Source organism: Netta rufina (genome assembly GCF_964035555.1).
Source record: "Netta rufina genome assembly, chromosome: 3".
NCBI lineage: Eukaryota > Metazoa > Chordata > Aves > Anseriformes > Anatidae > Netta > Netta rufina.
The window spans coordinates 13,520,724-13,544,610 of record NC_140125.1 but is presented as its reverse complement, the minus strand read 5'-3'; the positions used below and the strand labels follow the sequence as shown (position 1 = coordinate 13,544,610).

Below are 23,887 nucleotides of genomic sequence, written 5' to 3'. Positions count from 1 at the left end.
CGCCCCCCCCCCACGCGCCCCACCCAGCCCCACGGCGCGCCCCTCGCCCTCCCCGACCAATCCGCTGCGGCGCCGGCCTGGGAGGGCGGGGCTTAGTGAGGGGAGGGGCGGGGCCTTTGGCGCTTGGCCACGCCCCTCGGCGCGTGAGGGGGCTCGCGCGGCGGCGGTTGGTGCGCGGCGCGCGCCGCGGACGGGCGGGAACGCGCGCGGCTCTGCCTCAGAGCCCCCAAGCGCCTCCCCCCCCCCCTTTAAAATTCGCTTTTCGGGGCTTTTTTTTTTTTTGTTGTTGTTGTTTTTTCACCTCTTTTTTCTCCCGTTCCCGGCCCCTCTCGAGCCGGCGGCGGGAGCCCAGCCTGCGGGGGAGCCGGGGGAAGCAATGGTGGAGGTGGCGGCAGGCGCAGCCCCGGCGGAGCCCCGCGGCAGCAGCCGGGCGAGGTGGGTGCGAGGGGGGCGAGAAAACAAAATTAAAAAAAAAAAAAAATATATATATATATATATATATATATATATATATATATATTTGGCGTTCACCTCCCCGCCCCCGTGCTTGTTTGTGTGGAGGCTGACGGTGTGTGTGTGTGTGGAGGGGAGGGCGGGTGGAGCCGTGTGTATTTATTTAGGAATTTTTTTTAATTTTACCTTTTTTTTTAAATTTTTTTTTTCCTTGGGGGAGGTGGCAGGCGCTGAGGGTGGGGTTAAAGCACGCGGCCACGGCGGCTCCTCTCCTCTCCTCTTCGCCACCCCCCCGGGGCGCACAGGGGCACATGTTGCAGCAGCCCGGCGAGGAGGCGGCCGCGCAGCCTCCTGGCATGGGGGAGGTCGGAGCAGCGCGGCGGGCTCCGGGCACCGGCCGTGCCTCGTCCCTTTGCCTTTTTCTCTTCCTTTCGGTCTAGGAGAGGAGATGCTGAAGCCCGGAGCTCCCGCAGCAAGAAACCTTGAGGTGAAAGAAAAAAACAACAAAAAAACAACCGAGGCGTTGAGTTACCGCAGTGCCGGCTGCTGCTGCAGTCCCTGCCGGGCTTGGAGGAGAGGACGAGGGGTCACAGCAGCTCCTCTTAGGGGTAGGGGACACCTCGGCGGCAGGCTGTGCCCCAGGAGGTTAATCATTAAGCTTCGTTTTGGCCGCGGCCCCGGTGCTGAGGAGGTGGCGGATTTCGAAGCGCTAACGTTTGGGCTTGGGGTCAACCCCTCTGGATAGGGAAAAGAGGGTAAATGCCGGGTTTTTAGCTCGAGTTGGCTGCGAAAAATGTATGTTGTTGCTTCATGTGATGATGCTTTTCGGTTCTTTGAAACTTAAGGAGACATACTGTACCCTGTCAGGAGGGGACTTCAGGTTACTCACTGCGATTGTGGCCAAACTGCAGCTCACAATTCGTTAGTCATCCTGCAAAAATTTGTGGTGAAAGTTACTTGAGTAACCCTTTAGTCTGACCTCCCCAAATGCTCTGTGCTGTCAAGAGTTGATTATTAAACAGTCCTGTTTAGTTTAACTACGCAAATCAAGAGTTTACATGATTCAACTATCTTTTTTTTTTTTTTTTTTTTTTTTTTTAACTTCTGGCACAGAATAGTTTACTCGGGATGCGGAAGAATGCATGCATAAAATTACATGCAAATATATAGTCTGAAAGTTTTAGAGGAAGCATGATTATAGTGCTCTCCTTTGAGGAAATTTCTGGTTAATTATTCCTCCTGTCCTAACGAGGGACAGGCTCGGTTTTACTTCTCTCTTGGAGTTGCTTAAAACGGTTTCGTGTTCCTGCAGTTCTGCTTTTGCGTCAGGTTTGGATGCTGTCACGGAGGGGTGTGTGCGGGTGGGGTGGGGCGGGGGGAGATGACACGCAGGTGCGTGGTGCCGTCGGTTCGGTCGCTGCTTCGTTGAGGTGACAAACCCAGGGGCTGGCGCATGGGACCAGCCGCCTCGTCACCTCAGTGACCCAGCCTAATGCCTGTTGAAACCCCCGGAGGAGCTGAATTAGCGCTGAATTATTGCCGGGTGCGCAGAGGGAACGAAACGGAGCATCAGCTTTTCCAGTTCAGCTTTCCCAGGTATCATTTTCAGTTGTTTAAATGGGGGCAGTGTGCAACTTGAAAAGAGAACAGACTCTTTGTGAAGTAACAAAATATCCCCTCTATATCTTTTAATACTTGATAATATAGCAGCACTGGTTGGAATCAAAATCTCTTTGCTTAATGGAAATCCAGATTTAGCTGCTCTCTCCGAACATGTGCTTTTCTCCCTGCAATGTTGCAATGCTGTCCTTCTGATGGAAGGAGGCAACAAACATTGCATAAAGCGATCAATAGTTAGAACTTGTTTTGAGTAATTTTATCATGTGAAAACTGGTTTTGCTTGGATTTTTGTTTCTGGTCCCCGTGTACTATAAATAGAAGAAGAAAATGGAGGAAAAGGAGGTACAGCCGCAAGGTAACACTGCTGAAGGAACTTGTTTTGAAGGTCATGCATTTGGTGACTGGGAGTGCTAGCTAACCCTCTTGTGCCCCGTCTGGTAATAGGTACAGCTCACCAGTCTCCCTAGACATCGTTCCTAATGAACTGGATGTCGCTGGTAATCAAAAATTTGGTTATTATTACCTGCAGGCTCCTCCTAATTTTTTTTAAAAATGCTTCGGGATAATGAGGATGCTGCCGAGGGAGTCAGTGCATTGGTATCAAAGGAGTGATTCCTCTAAAAGGCTTTGAAAAATGAGAAGCAGATAAGGTGTTTTTGTATTCCATGCTGACAAATAGATGTCATTCTTTGCATGAGTAAGTTACGCTGTGTATGGGGGGAAAACGGCTGGATTGCCCTGACTTAAAGGCTCCTCTACTCTGACTGCCAAGGCCTAGATCCTCAATAATTATCATTTTACTGCCACCTGGTGCAGCTGGTTTTGTAGTGGGGCTCGCTGACACGCTTCTGGGGTTTGGTAGAAAGCGCGTGAGCAGCTCTGTTGAAGTGCATCAAGGAATGACATTCCAGGTCGGTATTTCACTGGATTTGGCCGTGTCTCCTGCTGGAAAAATCACATTTGTTTCTTATCTTTTTTATTCAGATGAAGTGTTTGTGCTCTAAATGGTAGAGCCTGGTAGGCTTCTTCTAGACTTGTCATACACTTAAAGCTTTTTGAAGTGTATACTTCTAAAACTTGCCAAGAATAGGCCAAAAAAAAAAATCCCAAAAATTCAGGAATATGCTCATTGTGGCAACGAGGTTTTAATAATCTCTTTTATTTAGTTTTATCACTGTGTCTTCGTAGCAAGCACGGAGTATGGGGAGGGGAAAAACAAGTATTTGAATAAAATGAAGCTTTTAACAAGTTCCCTTTTCGTATTTCTGGAAGGCTGCTAGAGTTGATCAGCTTCCAAAAGCTTGGAACTGTTTCTCTTCTGTGTTGCTGGTTGAAGATCTTTTCCTAGTATGTATATTTATCACATTTTCTTTTGCTGTATAGTAGAAGTGCGTAACTAATTTTGAAGCAAGTAGATACCCAGGTGCTTTTCAGATTGCAACTTTAACATTTTTTTCAGGTATGTATCTGATTTTAATTGCTAGTAGTTGTTTCTAAAATAACATTTCAGTTAACAGTGTTAACAGTTAATTTAGGAAGAAGGTGTGGTCATTATGGTTTTGAGCATGAGAGAGCACGGGATTAGTATTTGTTTCTACTGTCGTAGGCTATATTCAGACAAGCGCTTCAGACAGAAGAATTTGTTGCTGTGAGTGCAGTTAAAAATTAGTAATTTAATCTGCCTGTTATGTAATGGTGTGACCTCGTGAGTGTATCTTTAGATGTTTTTATCGGTCCGCCGCAACTTTACAGTTGTCTTGTGCAATTCCTATGGGCTTAAAGACAGCAAAAATAACCTAGAGAAGATGAAGTTGCAATAGTAAAACACAGGCTCTTCCCATGACTTTAGCACAAAGCAAGCACGTTGCTAAGTGAAAGCTGAAGAACAGATACCTCGGATCTGGTCAGACAGCAGCACGTTTTTCTTTTAACACAGGAAGAACTGACAGGCACGCTGAGCTTGATCCTGCATTTCTTTTTCACTGATTTCACTGGGCGCTTTTGGGTGTAAAAGCTGAGTATGCAGTCCTCAGCAAGTCTGCAGGTCATGTAAAACAGAAGGAAAAGACTGGACCATTACAGTGCCTTGCGATTAACTGAGAGAGTCATTGAATTGGTGTTTCAGGAGAGGCAGTTAGCATTTAAGTAAAGAAACGAATCCCAGTGTGTGATGGGTGTGGTGCTGAGATTTTTAAAGGGAGAATTGATGAACTGATTTCATCAGCAGTTGGTTAAGAGAGTTTCGTTGTTTCAGACACAATAGCAAGTGCTGAAAAACATAAACTTTGAGCTAGTTTTGTTCATCTTTGTAAATAACTTCTGAAATCTAACAGCTGCTTCATGTTAAGCTCACAGAAGGGTTATTCTGCGAGCAGACTGACAAATGACACAAATCACAAGCCAGCTATCTAAATCAAACGAGCAAGAAATCTGCATTTTTTGGGGCGGATGACTCACTTCAATCTATTTCCATGGAAGATGAGCTCTCGTTGGTGACGAAGCACCAGAGGATGTGCAGGTTTGTAGGAAACGTGCATGAGCAGTTGAAAGCTACACACCCCACCAAGGCTTCCTGCCCCAGGCTGCCACTCAGCCCGAGTCTGCCGGGTTTCCTGCTGATGGCATCCTTCTTCAGCTGCTCTGGGCCAGCTCGGCGGCCTCGCAGCCGCAGGGAGAATGAGCTTTCCCCCTCTGGGGGAGGAAAGCCGTGAGACCGGCCTGGCTGCGGGTGGAGGTGAGGCCTCTGAGGCAGCCGATGGTTTTTGGGAGGCATAGCGGCGGCAAGAGCAGCGCTCCTGTTGTTGTGCTGGCATAGCTGTTTGTGCAGCTGTGTGGTGAACTGAATTGAGGAACCGGTGGGGTTGAGAAATAACCTTTCTGTTTGCTTGTCTTCGGGGTTATGCGTAATGTAATACAGGGAGCTATGCAGATCTGGGAAAGGCTGGGATTTCTTGATCTGGTTTAAGGAGTGCAGCTTGCTGAATGTCAGATTGTCCCACGGATTTAGTGGTGTTTCACCTTACTTGGGTGATGATTTTTTTTTTTAGGCATACATTTAAATGTTAGAGTGGTTATGGAAGGCTGTCCTTGGGATAGAGAACATTAATGCCAACTGTTGATTTGCTTTTGAGTAAAAATAAGGCTTACAAAACAGCTTGAAGTTGATTACTCAAACTGCTCTCAACTGCAGTGGATAGTTTCGTATTGGTATGCAGGCACCAGGTACAGAACAAATTCCTGCTTGGATTTAGAAGCCTCTAATCAGGTTAGGTGCTTACCTGCTACTGGTATCAGTGGGAATTAAAAGAACAGGAGTTAATTGCTTAACCCGCTTAAAGGCCTTTTTGCAGAAGCCTCGAGGTATTGTATGCATCCTCAGCTGCCTAAAAGTGTGGGAAAACTTTGTTCCCTTTTCCTTAAACTTGATACGCTAGAGTGAGATTAGTATTTCTCCTTTTACAAGTGTGAAGGAGGAAAACTTCCCCACTTCACAACTCCACTGTTTTTTTTTTCTTTTTTTTTTTTTTTCAATGTTGAATGAATCAGAAAGATGAAAACCTTTTTTTGTGTTTCTGGTATTTACACTTCAATCCTAAACCAAAGAAAGGCAAAGAAAAAAACCTTCCATGTATTTGCATTCTTTAACATTAATTTAGTTCAGTACAGTAAATTGAGAGGCAGATCCAGAAATTCTGACCATTATATTTGCATTATGAATTCGGTTTGAACTGACACTGGATTGAGGAACTGCGTAGTGTTTGCTTTGGCTGGGGTACGTGACCTGAGGTGGCTGGGGAGCTTATTGTTACGGCTGCCTGTCTCCTCACCCAGCTGCTGGCCCCAAACGCAGCAACTTGTGGAAAGTGAATTGAAACAGTCTCTTTCTCTTAAGGAGAAGTGAAATGGTCTGGGGGCAGTAGCTGAAAATGACATAGCCATTTATAGCTTTCTTGCTTTTTTTATTAGTGTGGCTTCTGTCTGACAGTCTAACACTGGCAAGAAGATAATGTAGGAGTAAGGTTTTCGATGACCTGAAATACAGCGCTTAAGGGATGGGTTTGTTAGTTGATTAAATAGCGAACGCTGTGTATGCGGATGTGAAGGTTGTTGGAATATGGTTAAGGCAGCACTAATTACTGGTTGTAAGATAGAGCTCGTGGAGATTGACGAGATGAATTGGCTTGTTTGTGGATATTATGGTTATTTGCCTCTTCAACGGGTAGATGAAATACATATTTATTTATTTATTTTTACTAATACAGCATAAAAGTATGAAGTAAAACAGCTAGTCCAACAGACTTTATTTTCAATTGTTCACTGAAAGCAGCAGTCAGGTTTGCACTGCGTTACCCCTTTGTTCTCTCGTACCAGGACCAGCAGCAATCCCTGTGCTGACTGTGGGAGGAAGGTGGCTCGTTATCCCCTTCCATAGCTTTCCAGTCATTATGGGAAGATGCTGCTCAAGTTGAGTTATCCCTGTAACAGGTACCAGACCACAGGACAAGCAGTGGTGGCTGTGCTAGCTGAAGAGCGAACCAACTGATGGCGTTACAAAAAGTGCCAGAGACTCAAGCCCTGTCGGGCCCTGGTGTGGCTGAGCCAGCCCAAAGGCTGGTGGCTTCTGGTGGGCCAGGGCTGGTGCTTGCCTGGCTGGTGAAGGTCTGCAGACAGCAGCAGCAACATGCTGTTCCCTGAAAGCTTATGTAGATAAAAAATAGGATTGGCTGTGGGCTGGGAGGGTCTTCCCTCTTCTCCTGTGCTGTTACTGCATGTGGCACGGTGGCGAGTGGGCCTGGCTGAAAAGCAATTGCTGCTTTATTGCTAAGTTCTTCGTTGGCCTTTTCAGCTCCTGGAACTGGCTTACCCCAGACAGTTCTGTGCAAAGGTGGGATGGAACCATGCAGTTTATAGTGGAAGGAATAAATAACAGAAATACGTCGGCCTTGACTGACACTGCTTTAAACTGCCATGGAACTATACCCCACTTGAAATTGAAGTGATAAATGATAATTTTCTTCTGAGGAGTACTTCTGTTGCCATCCAATTTAACCTCTTCTCTGGATTTTGTAAGATTTACTGTTCATCCAAGATGAAAATACTCAAAGGTATTTTAAAAACTGAAGTTCATAAATCAGAAGCAGACAGCTCTGGGTTATTCCTAACAAACGTCACGACGGCATAACTCTAAAGCTTGAGCTGACCTTAGAACGGCATGTGATTTTTGTGTACCGGCCTGGGAAAAACAGGTCGCTCTCCCTGCTGTGGGCCCTCAAATACTGAGGTATTAAGCTTGAGTATTTTCATAGTAAATTGAGACCTTCCCCAGGGCTGGCAGTGTGAAACGTCAATTAATAAAAACCCCACTGTTTTTACTCCTGAACAGCAACTCCCTCCCCCCTTTTTTTGTCGCTGTACTTTGGATGCATGGTTAAGAAAACCTGCGCAGGTATTTAGTGTGGCTGTATATGCTAGTATGGAATGGTAACGCTGGCACGATGCACCAGTGCGCTGATTTAGAGACACAGCTGTAGGTTTAATTGCCTTATGTAGCTGTGGTATACCTGTGGAGATTTACTGCTTTTTTTAATCCCTGTTGTATGCCCAAACTAATAGTTTATACCAATAGAAAAAGTGGAATATAAGCTAAGCCTGAGTTTACGGAAGATTTTTAAATATGAGCAGAAGGTTTTCCTTGCATGTACCTTCATCTCCTACAGGGACATTGGAATCAATTCTAGTATGAATCGATCATTCAGCTGATTCAAGGATTTAATTTTGATTGCATTAAACGCAATTTTAACTTGCACTGAATTCAGCAGGTACATGATCTTTAAATATCATCTTTAAACTAAAACCAGACTTTTTTTTTTTTTGAAGGGATGTCTGTAATATTCTCAAATATTGACTGGTTGGGGCTTCTCTGAGTGATTTTATTGGTAATAGACTTTCTAATTTAAAAAGGAGTAAGAAGTAGATCCCTTCACAGTTAAATGTATTGTGACTGGTGGTTTTGATACAGGGTTGGACGTGTTCAGAGTGATGTAGTGGAGATGTTGTGGTGTAGGGATCCCTGTAAGGATTCTGTCAGACAGGAATTTCACAAAAACTGTCCTTCAAGAAATTTTAAATGTTTTCATTGTAGTCCTGAACTACCTTACAAAGAAAACTTGATCCAGAGTTTGTGGATGTTGCTGCAATACTTCTAAGCAGGAATATGAAGTTAACTTCTGTTTTAGGTGCTGTTTGAGTGGTGTACCTGAAAGCTGACCACCTGGTAACTTCTGACCTGCTTGTGGTGCTAGAAAGAAGCAGCTGGAGCTACTCAGAATGGTGACAGAAAACATGCTTACAGTATAACTTAGTCCTTCAAACTTTGCGGTTTTGGTAACAGGACTTTAGCAGTAATGAAAAAACAGTTCAGTCTTTTTACCACAGTCAGAAGCTGACACCGGTAGTCTTGGGACAGCAGTTGAGTCGGATGGTAGGGAGTTTGGGATTCTCAGTACGCTTTTACAAATTGTAGTGTAGTAGGGATTTCCCCACCTTTTGGTAGCAACTACTGACAAGTTAACTTCTTGAGTTTTGTCTTCGCTCAAAGCTGTTACGCTAGGTCTTTAAATGCTGTGTTATCTGATGATGGCTTCGAGAAGTGAGACCTGGCGGAGAAGAAACCTGCTGAATTTAGGAAGTGGTAGTCTGAGACACGTCAGTATTGGTAGTGCTCATAGATCCCCTGAGGCAGCTGCAGGGTCTGTCTCTGCTGCTGCTGGGGGACTTGGCTTCAATGACGACCCGATTCAGTGACAGACAGAGCGTGCATGCCGGCGCTCTTATCTCATGCAGACTGAGTCTTCGCTCGGGTGGTTTGTTGTCTGGGTGAGACCTGATGATGGAACGTGGTCCCGTCTGGCTTGTGGGGTAGAGGTGCTTTGTTGGGACACGCTCTCCCTGCTTGCTTGTGGTTGTGACTTGGATGAGGTTTGAGGGGCTGCAAGTGGAGTCTTGCGTTGTTCTTTCCTTTCAGAACAGTAGCTCATGGGGCACGTGATGACTTTATCATCCTCGTGCCTTCCTGCTCTCGTCATCGCACATTTTTGGCAAGTAGCTGCGTGGAATACTTGAAATGAACAAAATGGCAAGGCTAAGGTAATAAAGCCATTTTCGGTGTATGTACACAGTGCTAGATTGTAGGCACTATCAGCCTGTGTGGGGAAAAAAGCTTCTGTCTAATCTGTAGTTCAAATTATATGATCAATTCTGTAAACAAGCTGAGGGTCACAAAACTGGGCTGTGATTAACAATTCTAGGTGGTATTTAGAGAAAATGCCATGTGTTTTATGTACTGGTGCTTTTAAAATTCTATAAATCATGACTTTAAAGTTAGATTCTCTTGTATTTATCCGCAAGTTGTATAATAACCTTCATATATTTTATAAAATAATCTTAATTATGAAGTTGTAAATTTAAGGGTGGTGTTAATTTCCACTTTACGTACTGTTTGAGGCTATTCCTTTATTGCTGCATTTGATCCACCGCAGGAAATGTAATACAAGACATAATGCAGAGAGACTTCTTGGAATGTCACCTTCATAATCCAGTAGCTGCTATAAGAACAAAGGGGAAGGTAGCTGTTCAGGTACAGAATGTGGTATTAGTGCCCAGTAAAGTCAGTCAGAGCTCAGAAAGATACTTGCTTTTTGCTGTAGTTTTTCCTTGGCTGATGGTTTGAATTTGAAGTTTGAATTGTTGCAAAAAGTATGTGGGCCTAGCTTGGATGCCTGAAAAAACGGGCCTTGTGGGTGCAACATTACAGTATCCTAAAGGCTTCTTTCCAAGCTTGTTAAATCACCATTGGACTGAATAGTACAAGACTGGTTTGTCTTCCTTAAGTTTATCAACCACTAAAGGAAAAAATAAAAAAGCATATCTGTAGGATACAGGATTAAATGCTTGCCACATGGAGTGAGATCTTTGTGTGGGGAAGTTGCAACAGTTTATTTCTCTTCCCATTTTTTAGCAAGTCAGTTGGAAATGAGGGATTTTCACCCATCTGTTTGCAGACATATGTTTGTTCAGCTTATTTTTAGAAGATAGATCCAAGCTTTTTTCCCCTGTGATTGCAAACGTAACCTGCCAAATGAATTGAGAATGAACAGTGGAGTTATTTCCTGAAGCCTCCAGTGCTGCTGCTGCTGCAGGAGAAGGTTTCTTTGTAGGACGTGCAATTTAGAACTTGTTGAAAACTATTTGTGAAGATAAGAGGTCTTATTTAAAAGCAATATCAGAAGAGGGGGGACAGTGGAGAGCTTTGTCCCTATGCCTAGGGTAGCTCTGAAGCTTGAGGTTTGGAGATTATTATTATTTATTTATTTTTTTTTTTTAACGAAGGATGAGGGAACTGAAGCTTGAATTCTTCTAAACCAGTTTCGGACTTGAAAAGGTAGTGTGCCAGTTAAGTTTGCAACTGGTAAGATAACCCTGTGGTTGGGCTGGAGGGGGTCCAAGTTTATTGTCATAGTTACTGTCAAGTTCTTTTGTGAGCTGGCAGCGTGGGGGTTAGCACTGTGGAAAGCAGTGATTAACAAGGAGGCAGCACTTTTGTGGCAGAGAGTGAGCTGAGCAGCAGAGGAGCACAAAAATGCGTGCCTCATTAGAAAACAGGCAAGCACCTAACAATCCTGGCAGTTTCAGATGAATTTCTGTGTTCATGAAGACTTCACTCCTTGTTTTCATCAGTCTGTCTCAGAAAAGAGGGAAGGAGAGTCCTTCTAGGAAGGGAGTTCCCTTACTAACATTATCTGAAGTGTAGCACAAGGCTGATTAAACTGATTCTGTGCACAGCATGTGTCATTCCCTCATATCATAGGGTATGGTTATTAATATTAAGGCTTCAGGTCCACTTCAACTTTTTACCTGACAGCCAAAATAAATAATAAATACCAATAACTTGTGGGTGCTAGAAACTGAATTGAGATGATGTAACTTCATGTAGATCACAAGACAATGATGTCTTTCCTGGAAAGCAAAAAGAACAAAATCTGAAGTCTTTCATCAATTCAGCATCACCCTACCTGCCATAAATGAAAAAGCTTCCTAAGCTAGTGAGAATGTGCTCTGATGTGTGTGGGAAAGTTATTATTTTTTTTAATTTTGTGGCTGTTTTTTCAAGTAATTCTCTTCCCTTACGGTGTTTAGCAAGGCTGCCTATAATATCTGGCTTGAGCCTTTACTAAGCACCATTGATATGGCTCTAAAAAGTGTTTGTGAAGTCTCTTACTTGTGAGCTTCAATTAGTAAATGCTTTCTTTGTTGTCATATCCAAAATGACTTAGCAGAAGCAGGGAGGAAGAATGACAAGGATACACAGCAGTGCAAAAGATTGGTAGAAAGAAGACGACTAGAACTTTTCACCTTGGCAAAGAAGAAACTGAAGGCAGATGAAAATTTATGTTTGCCGTGCCAGCTATAGAGCGGACAGGGGGAATAGTGGAAAAAATTCTCTCTATTATACTTGCACAGAGTCCCCGTTTGTCTGGTAATTCAAAATCAAGTCATTCCAAGTTCTTGCTGTATGAAGAACTGAGGAATTAATTGCCAGTAAAGTTCACAAAGGTTGAAGATATAAATGGGTTCAAAGAGTGAGTGGAAAAAGTGAGATTAGCTTCGCTAACATCAATTAAATGTGGTTCGCATGCAGTTCCTGGCTCAAAAAGTACTCAAGTACCTTGCTGCAGCAAACCAGGTGAGTGTTACTAGAGAAATGCCTCACTGTCCTAGTGCGTTGTGTCCTTTCTTTCTTTTCGAGGAAAATGTTGGAACTGTGCTGAAGATAACTAGCGGGGAGCAGAATGGAAGCAGTATGTGAAGTTAGATTGGCTTTTACTCAGACTATTTACAGTTCTTCATGCCTTGAGCTGTGTTTAGGGAAATTACAGGCACATCCTTCCGTGGCCTTTTTAGTTACGTGGATTGTGAAATTCCATACCCATGTTGTGCTGGTGACTCTTGGTGCTGAAATGTGGGAGGACTGACCTTCTCGAAAAACTAAATAACGTGCTGAAAGACGGTTCAAAGTGTGTTGCAATTGATGAAAGTAAAACCAACTGCTCTGAATTTCTTTTCGCGTGTAACGTGGTGTTTTGGTAACTTCTGCTGGGTCTGTCTGGGCTGGAGTTAACTTGCCTTGCAGCAGCCCATCCCAGCCAGACCCAGCACACTTCCCCAAGCTGGAACGTTGCTTCAGACTGACTGTGGCGTTGGAAGAACACAAAACATGGAGCGTTACTCAGCAGTAGCCCCTGCAGCGTGCTTCTCCAGAAGCAGAATACCGGTATCTGTTGAATACATGCCAGTTCTTAAGATGTTCTTAATTACCATTGTGTAAATGTGTGCCTGTGTGAAGTTCTGAGAGGAAAAAGTGATACGATTGTGTGTAGTTAGAAAAACAAATAGTGTTCAAGTTCTTAAAGTTGGACGGAGCGCAGATTTCTTGTGTAACAGTTCAGGGATCTTAACCTCTTCTGTATGTTCTCAGGCTGTTGTTGGTCTCTCCAAGACTGCTTTTGGCTCGCTGAGTAGAACCGAGGTATTAAGGGACAGATGCCTCTCCCAAGTGGGTAGAGAGACTGTGCATAGCTTGTGATGTGTTTAATTAAATGGAGTGTTTTATTATCATTATCTTCAGAGCAGCAGTGCTGCTATTGGGTGCACTGTTGCTAGCACTACGAGGAGTTACTGTGTGCACACCTACTACAAAGGCTATAAGGCTTCAAAATGAAGCCACATGTTGAGATCTAAGTCTGCATAGCCCCAGTTACAGCTCATCTCTGCAAAGAGCTTTCAGAAAGATGGAGGGGTTTTAGATAATTGAATTTCAGCTTTGTTTTAACAAATTCCTTACAGCCTGATGCTGAACCGGTAGAGCAGTAGGTGTAGTGCCTGCAGGTAGCAAGGATTAATCTCTTTTGTCAGCCTCGGTAAGCAAATGGACTTTTAATGCTTGGGTATGGCAGTCAAATACTGCATGCAAGTTACTCAGCCCACTTAGGAAATACAGCGAAACTCCAGCCCTCGGTAGATAATACAGGTATTTACAGGTAAAGGTCATGGCTTCTGTCAGACTCAAAGAAGAAAAAATTAGATGTTTTACCCTGTCTCTGCATGATCTGCTCAAAGACTGGCATTATACGGCTGCTTGCACCAGGGCACGTAGTGTTGCTGGTACGATGCTAGCTAGCCTCTCGTTAAAGGATGGCAAGGATTACAGATCTAGGACCAAGGCATTACTGGTGTGTTGTCAGTCATCCCTGCCAAAGAGGAGGGGGAATCTCTCTGCTCCCTTTTTTTTTTTCCTCTACAGTGAAAGCATACTGAGTTGCTCTGATGCTTATCAAACCTTCCTGTGAGCCGTTTTAGTTAGCAAGCACACCTGCTATTTCTCTCACTTCGTTTTCTGCAGGGTTAGTGCTGTGAACTCATCTACCGAGGGGCCTGGTGGAGCTGCTGCAAGGGAGGGATTGGGCCTGAGCTCTTGGAGACACAGAGGAGGAGGGAGCCTCCACCTGAAGGAGGCCTCAGGTGGTCTGGTTGTTTCAGCTGCGCCTGGATCCACAGCCTGGCACTGCTGCGAGAGGTGAGGGTAGAGGCAGGCAGGTTACGCTCATCGGTTTTCTCTCTGGAGTCAACATGAGCGAGCCGAGGTTTGATTTCATCTAGGAGCTCGTTGCCAATGCAGGAATGTTGTGCAGTGTGGGAAGGTGTTGACACTGCCGGAGGTAGTCCGTATCTTGCTGTTCTGGGCTTCCTTTCCTGGGGGAGTTGTTAATTGTCTGTGCTAAATATTCAAGCTGATTTAAGGTGGTTCTGCTTTGGGTGGTTTGCTGAGCTGCAAACCTGGGTGATACACTGCTGTCGAGATGGCTCGCTGATAGTCACAGCTTGCTTCTGTGGCTGTTGAGCGTTCGTGTCAAGACTTGAGATCAATAAATACCACTTGTAAGTAAAAGCATCAAGGAAGAATGTTTTAATAGCAGACAACTGGTCTTGGAGTCAAATTGATGTTCAATATGTCTAGAAAAACTACTACATTTTTTTTAAATGGAACTACAATGTTCAATTGAAAATGGCTGGTGTCTTACGCTCCCCAGAACTTTTCCTTTCTCATGTAATAAACAGGAACACTGCAATTTCTTCATCTTGCTGGAAGAGTTTGTGGGTATTCCTGTGCTGTGTCGTGGAGCTGAGTGCAGATCACTGCACAACAGACTATGTTGCCTCTTGAAAGCAAGCCAATGTCCTTGCGTGGTTCAAGGTTGTGCTGTGTGAACCTACCTGCTGACTTGGAGCTGCTTGCTGCGCAGTGTTGTTTGGCATTATGGTGTGTTTAATGAAACTTAGCTCTTTATTTGAAAGAGATAATGGAGCCCGCTTTCAATAATAACAGTAATACTTCTAGGGGTTAAAATTGAAGTCACCAGCAGTCTGTCCACTTGCATAATTTATTGTGGGCTTTGCTTCTTCAGAACAAGAAGACGACTTTCACATTTCCGTCGATATTAAGGTGCATGGGATTGCTTTCACTCCTGTAGCTCCCTTCTGAATGCCTGTTCTTCTATGTCCTGGTGCAATTATGCTCTTAACATCATTGCAAGGGGGAGCTTGGGGTGGGTGCTCATTTCTGTACAGAGACTGACAATGCAGTCTGTAGAGAGCTGCCAAGGAAGCTTCAGTGTACAGCAGTGGGACGTCTTCGGAGGCTGCGCTGCTCAGCAACTTAAGCATCAGTAATGATCAACAAACAGGGTCAGTATTTTGTGTTTGAACATCCGGCTCTTCAATATAAGGGTTGCTACTAAGAAACTTGTAATAAAAGAAAGTTCTATTCATTCTGAAAGTGGTGTTCCTGGAACTGATGTATGGTATCTCAGCTACCAGAGGATTAGCTACTTACATGTTATTTTTAACAGTCATTGGGTGTTTTGTTGAGTGTATGCAGAATGAACCAAGTTAGGTACACACTTGGTCTGACTTCTGATGAAAACTTTTTATAGTTGCTTGCTTCACTGGTAAATTTGTTAGGGTCAGCTGTCAAAATGTTCCCCTTGGCTGCTTGGTTTCATGTGGCCATGTCCTTGGTTATGATGGCATTCCCAACGGAGCACCTTCCTGTCCTGCCTTGAAGTAGGACAACATCTGGATGTGGAAGCGAGTTCCAAGTCTTCAGAATTTGGATGATACGGGGTTGCACCCAGGTGTGTGTTAGTTAGGACCAGTTAGTGCACCCTCTGAGCCCATTGGGCTTCATTGTCTCTATCCTAGAGATGATTGTTTTGGCAACACCAGCCTCTTTTCCTCATACCTTTTTTTTTGTTTGTTTCCTACAGCTAAACCTCAGCAGAGGTCTTGGCTTGTTTTTGTGCGTAGCAATGTCTTGCTATCGGGGTTTAAAACTATCTTTGTCATGTGTTCCACATGCTAACTGCATGAGGTCATTACAGGGTGCTGTGCGAGGGCTGATCAGAACTCATCGGTAGGATCTGAAGTCCAGTGCGAGACTGTCAAACTGATGAATCACATGGGGCCGTAGCGTGCACTTTGATAGTCCTGTTTTGACCTGAAGTGTGGCTTCCTCCAGACTTAGCCCTTTTGTCACGGGGTATGGTGACCCCGTTTGTCAGAATGCTTGCCTCCAGGAAAGAGCATCTTGTGTAATTCCTGGGTGTGTGGATCACTGCCTGGCCCACAGTGGTGCTGCTTTCTTCCCAGCTTCCACTTTTTCATCCACCTCTTGATCCCAGTGCTCCCCTTTGGCTCTGCAAATTTCCTTCTCTCGGTACGTTAGCTTGACTGCAGTGGAGTAGAGCTGAAGAAGGCAAATCCTCCCCCCCCCATTTATGCAGAATAAATCTCCCCAAATACTGTCTTTGTAGCGGGCCCTTGGTTCATCCCAAGTATGGTTAATGTTAACCTCTTTTTCTTGTCACATGGTTGCTTTCTAAGGGCGGTGAACAAATGGACTTTGTGTGCAGTGGCAGTGACACACAGCTGTGCTGCTGGAAGTTGCATAAGCAGAAATGTGGGGAGTTGTACAAACTTGAGCTGATTGCTACAGCTGTCTGCAGATCGCTGTAGCTGAGAAGTGGGAAGCGGACAGTGAAAACCCACGTTTCAGATCACCCTTGAAAGTAGGTGGCTTTCACCTTCCTAGCCAAAGGTGGGACAAGGTTTTGTAGGGTTTTTGTTCCTGAGGTTCTGTACTGTGATTTGCTTTACTGATGTATGTGCTCATTTTACTTTTTTTGTTAGTGAGCTATGTGCCGTAGTGTTTCCTATTTTTTAAAACAAAAAGCAGCAGGAATTTTTCAAGTAGTGTTGCTTTGTACTGCTCTTCTTGGTTCTTCAATGAGTTCTTACATCAGTTTTGTTGGATGGATTTAAGTATGAACTGAATCCCTTCTAGTTTTTTGGCTTCCCTAACAGATCTCCCATTCTCATCAGTCAAAGGAAAGGCAGCTGGAAATTTTGTAATACAAATGGTGATAGAAGCTATTACTGGAATAGGAAAATATCTTGTGATCTGTCCAGATGGCTGCCGCGAAGCCAGAAGTCGGAAATGGGCGCTGTCCTGTGCTCCACGATGCTGCTCCTTAGCAGGCTGCCCAGAGCACACCACCTCCCCTGCACTGCCGCTTCAGGCAGCCACTGCAGCATCAGCAAAGCAGATGAGGAACAGAGAACTGCCTTGAGACATGGGCTGAAAAATAAAAAGGACCGACAGCAATACAATAAAAAATAACCTCTCCCATTATGATGAGGATTGTAATAAAACTTTGTGATAAATGCCGTTCCCTAGAAATTGTCTACTGGGCGTTCCTTATCACTTATGTCTTGAGATGTCATGATGGAAGTGAGTACTAGCGGACTTTGGATAAAAAGGATGGACTTTGAGATTCCATCTTTATAGAAATAGTTGTTCTGATTTCTGTTCATTTTGTTGCTTTCAATTTGAGAAGTCAATCTGACACTATGAGCAAGTGTCTAACACAACCCCTCTTTGGTGTTGTTTTTCTTTCTTTAGAAGATCACCTTTTTAACAAAGCACTTCTAGTCCCTTTTTTGTGGGTAGCCTTTATTCTTGGCTTAGTGTTCATAGTATGTATATTACTTTAATGCATTGATAAAAGCCTTGTGTAGACAGTTTTTAATTACAGAAGAGAATGCTGTTACGCAAAATTGTTGAGATCAAGTCTTACGTAACTTAAGTCTTTCTTGTATTGATACCGAATGTTACCTGTCTTCTCAGAAATATTAATCAGCATTATTTGATAACTTTTACAAAATGAGACTGATACTGGAAGTGCGCTGATACGTGGGACTGGCAGCACTTACAGTGTGTTATTTGATGGAGCCACGCTGATCTTGCTAGACTGGTGTTTTTTCTGATGAAGCATACAACCAAGTCTGTCTAATGGAGATTTTTCTGTGTAGGATCCACGTTCTGTTTGCTGCAGGGCTACAAGTGAAAGAAGGAAAGTGAAAGAAGATCTTGTAGTTACATAATCTGAATGCTTACTCCAAAGACGTTGATGTGAAAGGTTTTATTACATCGCTGAAATACTCTGCAAGTGGTGTTCTGAACACTCTCAGCTCAAGCATCCAGAAGATGAATTGCAAAAGTGTCGAACGCGTGGAACTTAGTAGCCGGGGCTGTGACCAGATCAGCTGCACAGCGCTACATATTCTGGAAAATCAGGCTCTGACTGAGCTCTTGACAGTCCTGTGTGTGTTTGCTATTTCTGGGGGAGCTTCTCACCCTGGTGTCCCTGGAGTACAGGGATCACAGGTAAAGTACCGCGTCACTTTTTTTCTAGTGAGGGTGCTATAGAAACACCTAAGGACAAGGTAAATGAGCACTGATAGGGACACTGAGCTGCATGGAGTGGTACAAAATGCAGGCAGCTGCTTCTCCAGTATGCGTGTGTACTGAATGAGAAGAGGAGATATATAGTAGATGATGGTCTCTGGTTTTAGTGGAGGCTGCCACTGCTTTCTGACTGTTCAGCTGTTTGGCTCGTGTTTATGGTCAGTGCCATCATTTGTTTGTGTCTTCGAGGTATGGAAGAAAATTAAGCTTTGAACTGCAGGCTTCACAACTGGCTGAGAGCAGGACGTTAAAGAAGGTAGTTAATGTTAGCCCCCAAGAGCATATCTGAAGATCAATATGCAGATGCTACAGGAAATCAAATGAAGGAAGAATAGGAATTTTGCTCTGGACAGTTCTTGCTTTCTAGGAGGTTTTTTTTTTTTTTTTTTTTTTAGTATTCAGTACTACTCTCCCTTTGGATTTAGTGACAATTCAGTGGTGAAAGAAAAAAGGATCACTGATTTACCTGCTGCTGTCTAACTAAAAGTTGTACTTGGATTGCTGAGGAGTAGAAGACTTAAAACCAGGAGAGACCAAGGGTCACCATAGCCTAGGTCTCTGGTGATGTGGAAATATGTAAAAGGTGAAGAGAAGCACACTTTGCACTGTTAATCAAGTATACCTTCCTGACTGCTAGTGCTCTGCCTTCTTAGCTAGCATTTATAACTGGACTTGTGTTCTTTATTTTTTTTTTTGGTCTGGCTGTAATTGTACTTCAGGCAAATGAAAACTGCTTCAACGGTTCCGTATGTATCTGAAATGTAATCCGACTCTTATTCATCCCGAGTTACTTTCTAGTCTGACGTCCTAATTTAGAATGGTTTGTTGAGTTTTTGTGTAGTTTGTACATTGGCTCTGTAGCCCTCTGGGCTGGTAAACAGCTGGATGAGTGTTACTGCAGAGGAACATGGTTGCTTCGCAGTACACCTTTCGTTCTGACAATGTGGAAGAGAGAGGGGTTGATCCATTTGCGGTCTCAGTAAGAAATGGAGATGGATTTCCATATAGCTTTTGCGACAATACTTGCTATTATTCCTGGTCTTACATATATCAGAAACCTCTGCTTTTTTAATTTCTCTTCAGTTGATTTTCTTTCCTAGAAATAACTGCACTTCATTTCCTGCTGCCATTCACTTGCTTTTCCAGTTGAAGAAAAAAGTCAAAATTCATCTTATCTTTTGCCTGCAGAGAAGTGAATAGCAGCAATGCAGCCGGTCAGTTCTGTCGGCCACTCTCCCAAGGAACAGCCAAGTGAAATAGCTAGAAACAAACTGTCTGCTATAAAATTCAGCTCTGCCTATTCTGTAGTTGGAAGGTATAAAAATACGAGTATAAAAGCTTGGAGCTTATTTTAAAAATAACTGACCTTATTGTACTGCAATTCATTGCGTACCCTTAAGCTCACCTTGCTTGCAAAAAAAAAAAAAAAAGCTTCTCTGCCTGCCTTTGCCAAGCTGAGGGCTCAAATTCTAATTACTGTACAGTCAAAAAATTCAAGGAGACTTTAATGAGGATCAAAGTGTGCTTGCTAATCTAGACACTGTAAAATGCCATGTAAAATTCCTAAAGTGGGAACTGGAAGCTTTACATTCCTACCAGCATTTTGTTGTCCTATGCAACCCCAAACCCTGACTAGCTGCAGGTGTGCTTGTATTAGAGGTAGATGAGGTTTTGGTTTTGGTTTTGCTTCTGTTGTGTGTAGGTGACCTCTGTTTTCGGGCTGCCACCTCGCTTGTTCTTCTTCTGAAAGTGGCTTGCGTTTTTATGAAATCAGGAACTTGTTAGTAAGAAAGCTAGAAATCTGTTGTTTCTCTTTCCAGATATGAGAAATGAGTGTTGGACGCAGAAGATTAAAGCTGCTGGGAATTCTGATGATGGTAAACATTTTTATCTATGTCATTGTGGAAGTCTCCAAAAGCGGCAGCCAAGAGAAGAATGCCAAAGGCCGTGTTATTATACCGCGCAGCAAATTCTGGAGGAAATACACTCCTCACAAAGCTTATTGGAACAAGCAGCAACAGAAACTCGAACTGCTGTACAACCCGATCCTGACTTTGCTTTCCAATATGACTGTGGAAGAGAACTTAATTTCTAACGCGAGCGTTCTCAGTTCCTGTGATCCTGACCCGTGGGTGACTTCAGAGGTTAGTGACTTTGCAAACTTGCCAGACAGATTCAAAGACTTCCTGCTTTATTTGAGATGTAGAAATTACTCATTACTAATGGATCAACCAAACAAGTGCAAACATAAACCTTTCCTGCTGCTGGCTATTAAGTCACTTATACCACACTTTGATAGAAGGCAAGCAATTAGGGAATCCTGGGGCAAGGAAATAGAATCAGGAGATATAACAGTCAAAAGGGTCTTCCTCCTTGGGCAGACCCCACCAGAGGATAACTTTCCTGACCTTTCAGACATGATAAAATTTGAGAGTGAAACCCACCAAGACATTCTGCTCTGGAACTACAGAGACACTTTCTTCAATTTAACTCTGAAAGAGGTGCTGTTTCTCAAGTGGGTCAGCAGCAGCTGCGCAGATGTCCAATTTATTTTTAAGGGCGATGACGATGTTTTTGTGAATACCCATCAGATCCTGGATTACTTGAAGAGCTTATCAAAGGACAAAGCCAAAGACTTGTTCATAGGTGATGTGATCAAAGATGCTGGACCTCACAGGGAAAAGAAATTGAAGTACTACATCCCAGAAAGTGTTTATGAAGGTTCGTATCCTCCATATGCAGGAGGCGGTGGGTTTCTGTACTCTGGTGATCTGGCATTAAGACTGAATAATGCGTCCGACCAGGTACTCCTCTATCCTATTGATGACGTTTATACTGGAATGTGCCTTCAGAAGCTTGGGCTGGCTCCAGAAAAACACAAAGGTTTCAAAACATTTGACATTGAAGAGAAATACAGAAATAACATATGTTCCTACACAAACTTAATGTTAGTGCATAGTAGAAAACCTCAAGAAATGATTAAGATCTGGACACGCTTGCAAGATCCACACTTAAATTGCTAAAGTAATGTGCAAAAGTGTCTTAAATACAAATAACTTTCCAAGTTTGGGTCTGACTTTCTTGGTGAACCATTGAAGCTCTGTTTAACAGTTCTTTTAAAATTTTCTCTGGAAATTCCTTCCTATACTTTTGAAAGTGACAGTAATACTAAAATTGGAGGGGATGGCACCAAGACTTGGTCCTGATTTTTTCCACTGTCCTGGTGGTCATTATGTCTCAGTATCTATCTAAATTTTAAAAAGGACTTGAAAGATGTGGCTTGCTGTCAGTGATCGGTACCTGTATTGGAAGCAGTGATTGCATACTATGGAGCATCTTTCATTAATTGTGATGGTGGAAGACAATTTTTTTTTCTTGAGTAGCGTTTGTGCGGGGCTGTGTGGAAACCACTGTAAATTAACAACTCACAAATTGGAGGAATGTAGTTTTTGCTTTAAGTATGAAACACGAGACTTAATTTTTTAACTTACAGTTTTCAGTCTTTATGCACCCCAAGCAGTATTTTCTCCTTTTGTGCAAAGTGTGCCTGTGTCTGAAGGATTTACCCTTTTATTAGATGTGTTTTTTTGGTGTTTTGTCTTTTTTTTTTAACATGGCAAGAGCGTATTGTGGTTCCAAACACCCCATAAAAGAGCTGAACATATAAGGGAAAGGCAGAACAGATTTTGTTTGGGGCTGGGCAGTAGGTACAACGCAGCTGCTGCCCACCCTGAGCTTTACCCGTAAGGTAAAGCTGACTTGTAACTCACGGTATTTATGTGAAAAGCTACGCTGGTCAGTCCTTGATTTCTGTTTTGGCACTAAAAGTGATCGGGTAGCTGATTTGATAAAAATAACTGAAATTGCACATTGCTTGTGAGAGCACGGTCTGGATCTCCTGTAAAGCAGTAGCGAGTCTAGGATTGTGCGGTTCCTGAGAGGTTTGGATTTTGAAACAAACTTTGAAGTTGCATGATGTCTCATCTAGAGTTAAACATGTTCTCAAAGCTCAGATTTTCTTCTGTATTTCCACATCTTGCTTATAAGAGCTATTCTAAATAGTGATTGCTTCCTTTGTATATGTAGAAGTGCCTGTCTATTTATTGTTCAGATGGAAGACCAAAACATTTTCTTAAATATATTTTGTGTAACATTTTATTTGTATAGTGTTGTCACTCAGATATTTAAATAGAGCATGATATTTTAAACCTGTGAGATGTGTAACATGTTAAATAAAGCTAATTGTTATTTTTGAATTTGAAAAATAAAATGTGATTTAAATATTTCTTGTGGTGCTTCATTTGAGATGCAGTGTTGGCCTAGTGCAATCACACTCTGCGGCATTCAGTAACACGTTTTGGGAGTTAAGAGGCTTAATTCAGCAGCTTTAACACTTGGGTGTTATCAAGAAAATGTTGCTGCACTTACCAATGGATTTGTTGGATGCTGAAAGGGATGGCAGCTCTTGCAAGGGTAAGGAAAAATCAGATGCCCTAGGAAAAATGTTACGTAAAAAAAATCATCGATGCCCTTATGGCAATGCTATTCCTCCAGTGAAAGGAGCCAAGGAGTACCTTGGATGGCTTACAGTGTAGTTTCTGTTCAAAATAACTCTAACTGTAGCTCTTCAGGTTTCTTGACGTGTTTTCCTGCTCCTTCCTGTATCTTGATGTGGGATTTTCCTGTTGCCTGGTTGAGGGGTAAGTTTTTCTGGTCTTGCACCTCTCCCTTCTGTAGGTACTCACTGCCAACCTCGGGACAGACAGACGGACCGTGCTCTGGTATTGTGCCATGAGGTTTGGCCCCAGTTCCTTGTCACTCTTGAGGAATTGCACCTTTCTGAAAGCTGCAGATTTTACTGTGCATGTGTTAATTCCTACTCTTCCTACCCGTGCTAAGTATGTGTAAGTTCAGTTTCTTTCTAAATACCAGTGTGATTTTTGTCAGGATTTTGGGCCAAGGGAAAGAGAAGTTACTCAGGTGATGGAGAATGCAAGTCAGGATGTTAAGAGTCTTCGTGGACTGGAGAGAAGAAAAGGAGGGCAGTAGTTGTAGAGAGAAAGAAGAGGGTAAGCAACAAATGTGGGGATGAATTCCAGGGAAAAATCGAAGAGCAGGTTGTGTAAAGTAAGGGACAGGATAAGAGCTCCAGAGTTGGATGCTATGAGTAAGATGGGGTGGAGTGTACCTGTGATACTAACTTGTTAGCAAAATGGGTGGGATTTGTGGGGTGTCAACAGTGTTTACTTCATACTGTTCCGTAACCGTGAGATGAATGAAAAAGCCCTCTTGCACAGGGGACAGCTGAGAAGAAGAAAAACCAGGCTGAGCAATACTTGCCAAGGGAAGCACTGAGAGAAAGCGTCTGCCTGCCTTCTGAGTGACACGGGAAGGGAAAAGGGAGGGGAGGAGAAGGCCGAGCAGGTGGACCCAGTGAGCAAATAGGTAAATAAAAGCAGTGGGGAGGGAACCGGGCTCACTGCCCGTGTTTACCCTGGGCGTGGAGAAGCCGATGCCTGCACAACCCTCTTGGGCTGCCAGTCTGCTCCCATGGGGGAAGGAATTGTCCTGACAAAGAACTGGAGTCCAGGGTAAATGGAGTAAGAACAAAGGTAAGGAAATGGGCTGCAACCAAAAAGAAAAGGGGGTGTCTGCTAGGGTGTATCACTGGAAGGGGGGGATTCAGGGACAAATTCAGGGACACCTGGGAATGGAAGATGGAAAGTTACTGAAAAGCAGAGTGTTGGGATGCTGGATTTTATCTGGGGGGGAGGAGTGTTTGAAGTATGCTCCAGGTTTTGGAGCATACTTCAAAAAGAAAAGTGAGCTGGGATTAATTTTCTTAAATATGTACTGGTTTCCTATGAAGTAACTTAAAGTTGAGAAAATAGT

At 43.5% G+C, this 23,887-nt stretch overlaps 1 protein-coding gene across 3 annotated transcripts; it reads left to right on the top strand.

The window, feature by feature from the left end:
* Positions 1-242: 242 nt before the first annotated feature.
* Positions 243-22,280, top strand: B3GNT2 (UDP-GlcNAc:betaGal beta-1,3-N-acetylglucosaminyltransferase 2). 3 transcript variants are annotated; one of them, XM_084283610.1, is made up of 2 exons: positions 243-435; positions 19,816-22,280. In XM_084283610.1, the coding sequence occupies exon 2, from the start codon at positions 19,825-19,827 to the stop codon at positions 21,016-21,018; it is 1,194 nt and encodes a 397-aa protein (XP_084139736.1). In that variant the 5' UTR covers positions 243-435; positions 19,816-19,824; the 3' UTR covers positions 21,019-22,280. The 3 variants fall into 3 exon arrangements, with proteins under 3 accessions (XP_084139736.1, XP_084139738.1, XP_084139737.1); XM_084283612.1 differs by lacking the exon at positions 243-435 and adding an exon at positions 761-940; XM_084283611.1 differs by lacking the exon at positions 243-435 and adding an exon at positions 935-1,061.
* Positions 22,281-23,887: the final 1,607 nt, after the last annotated feature.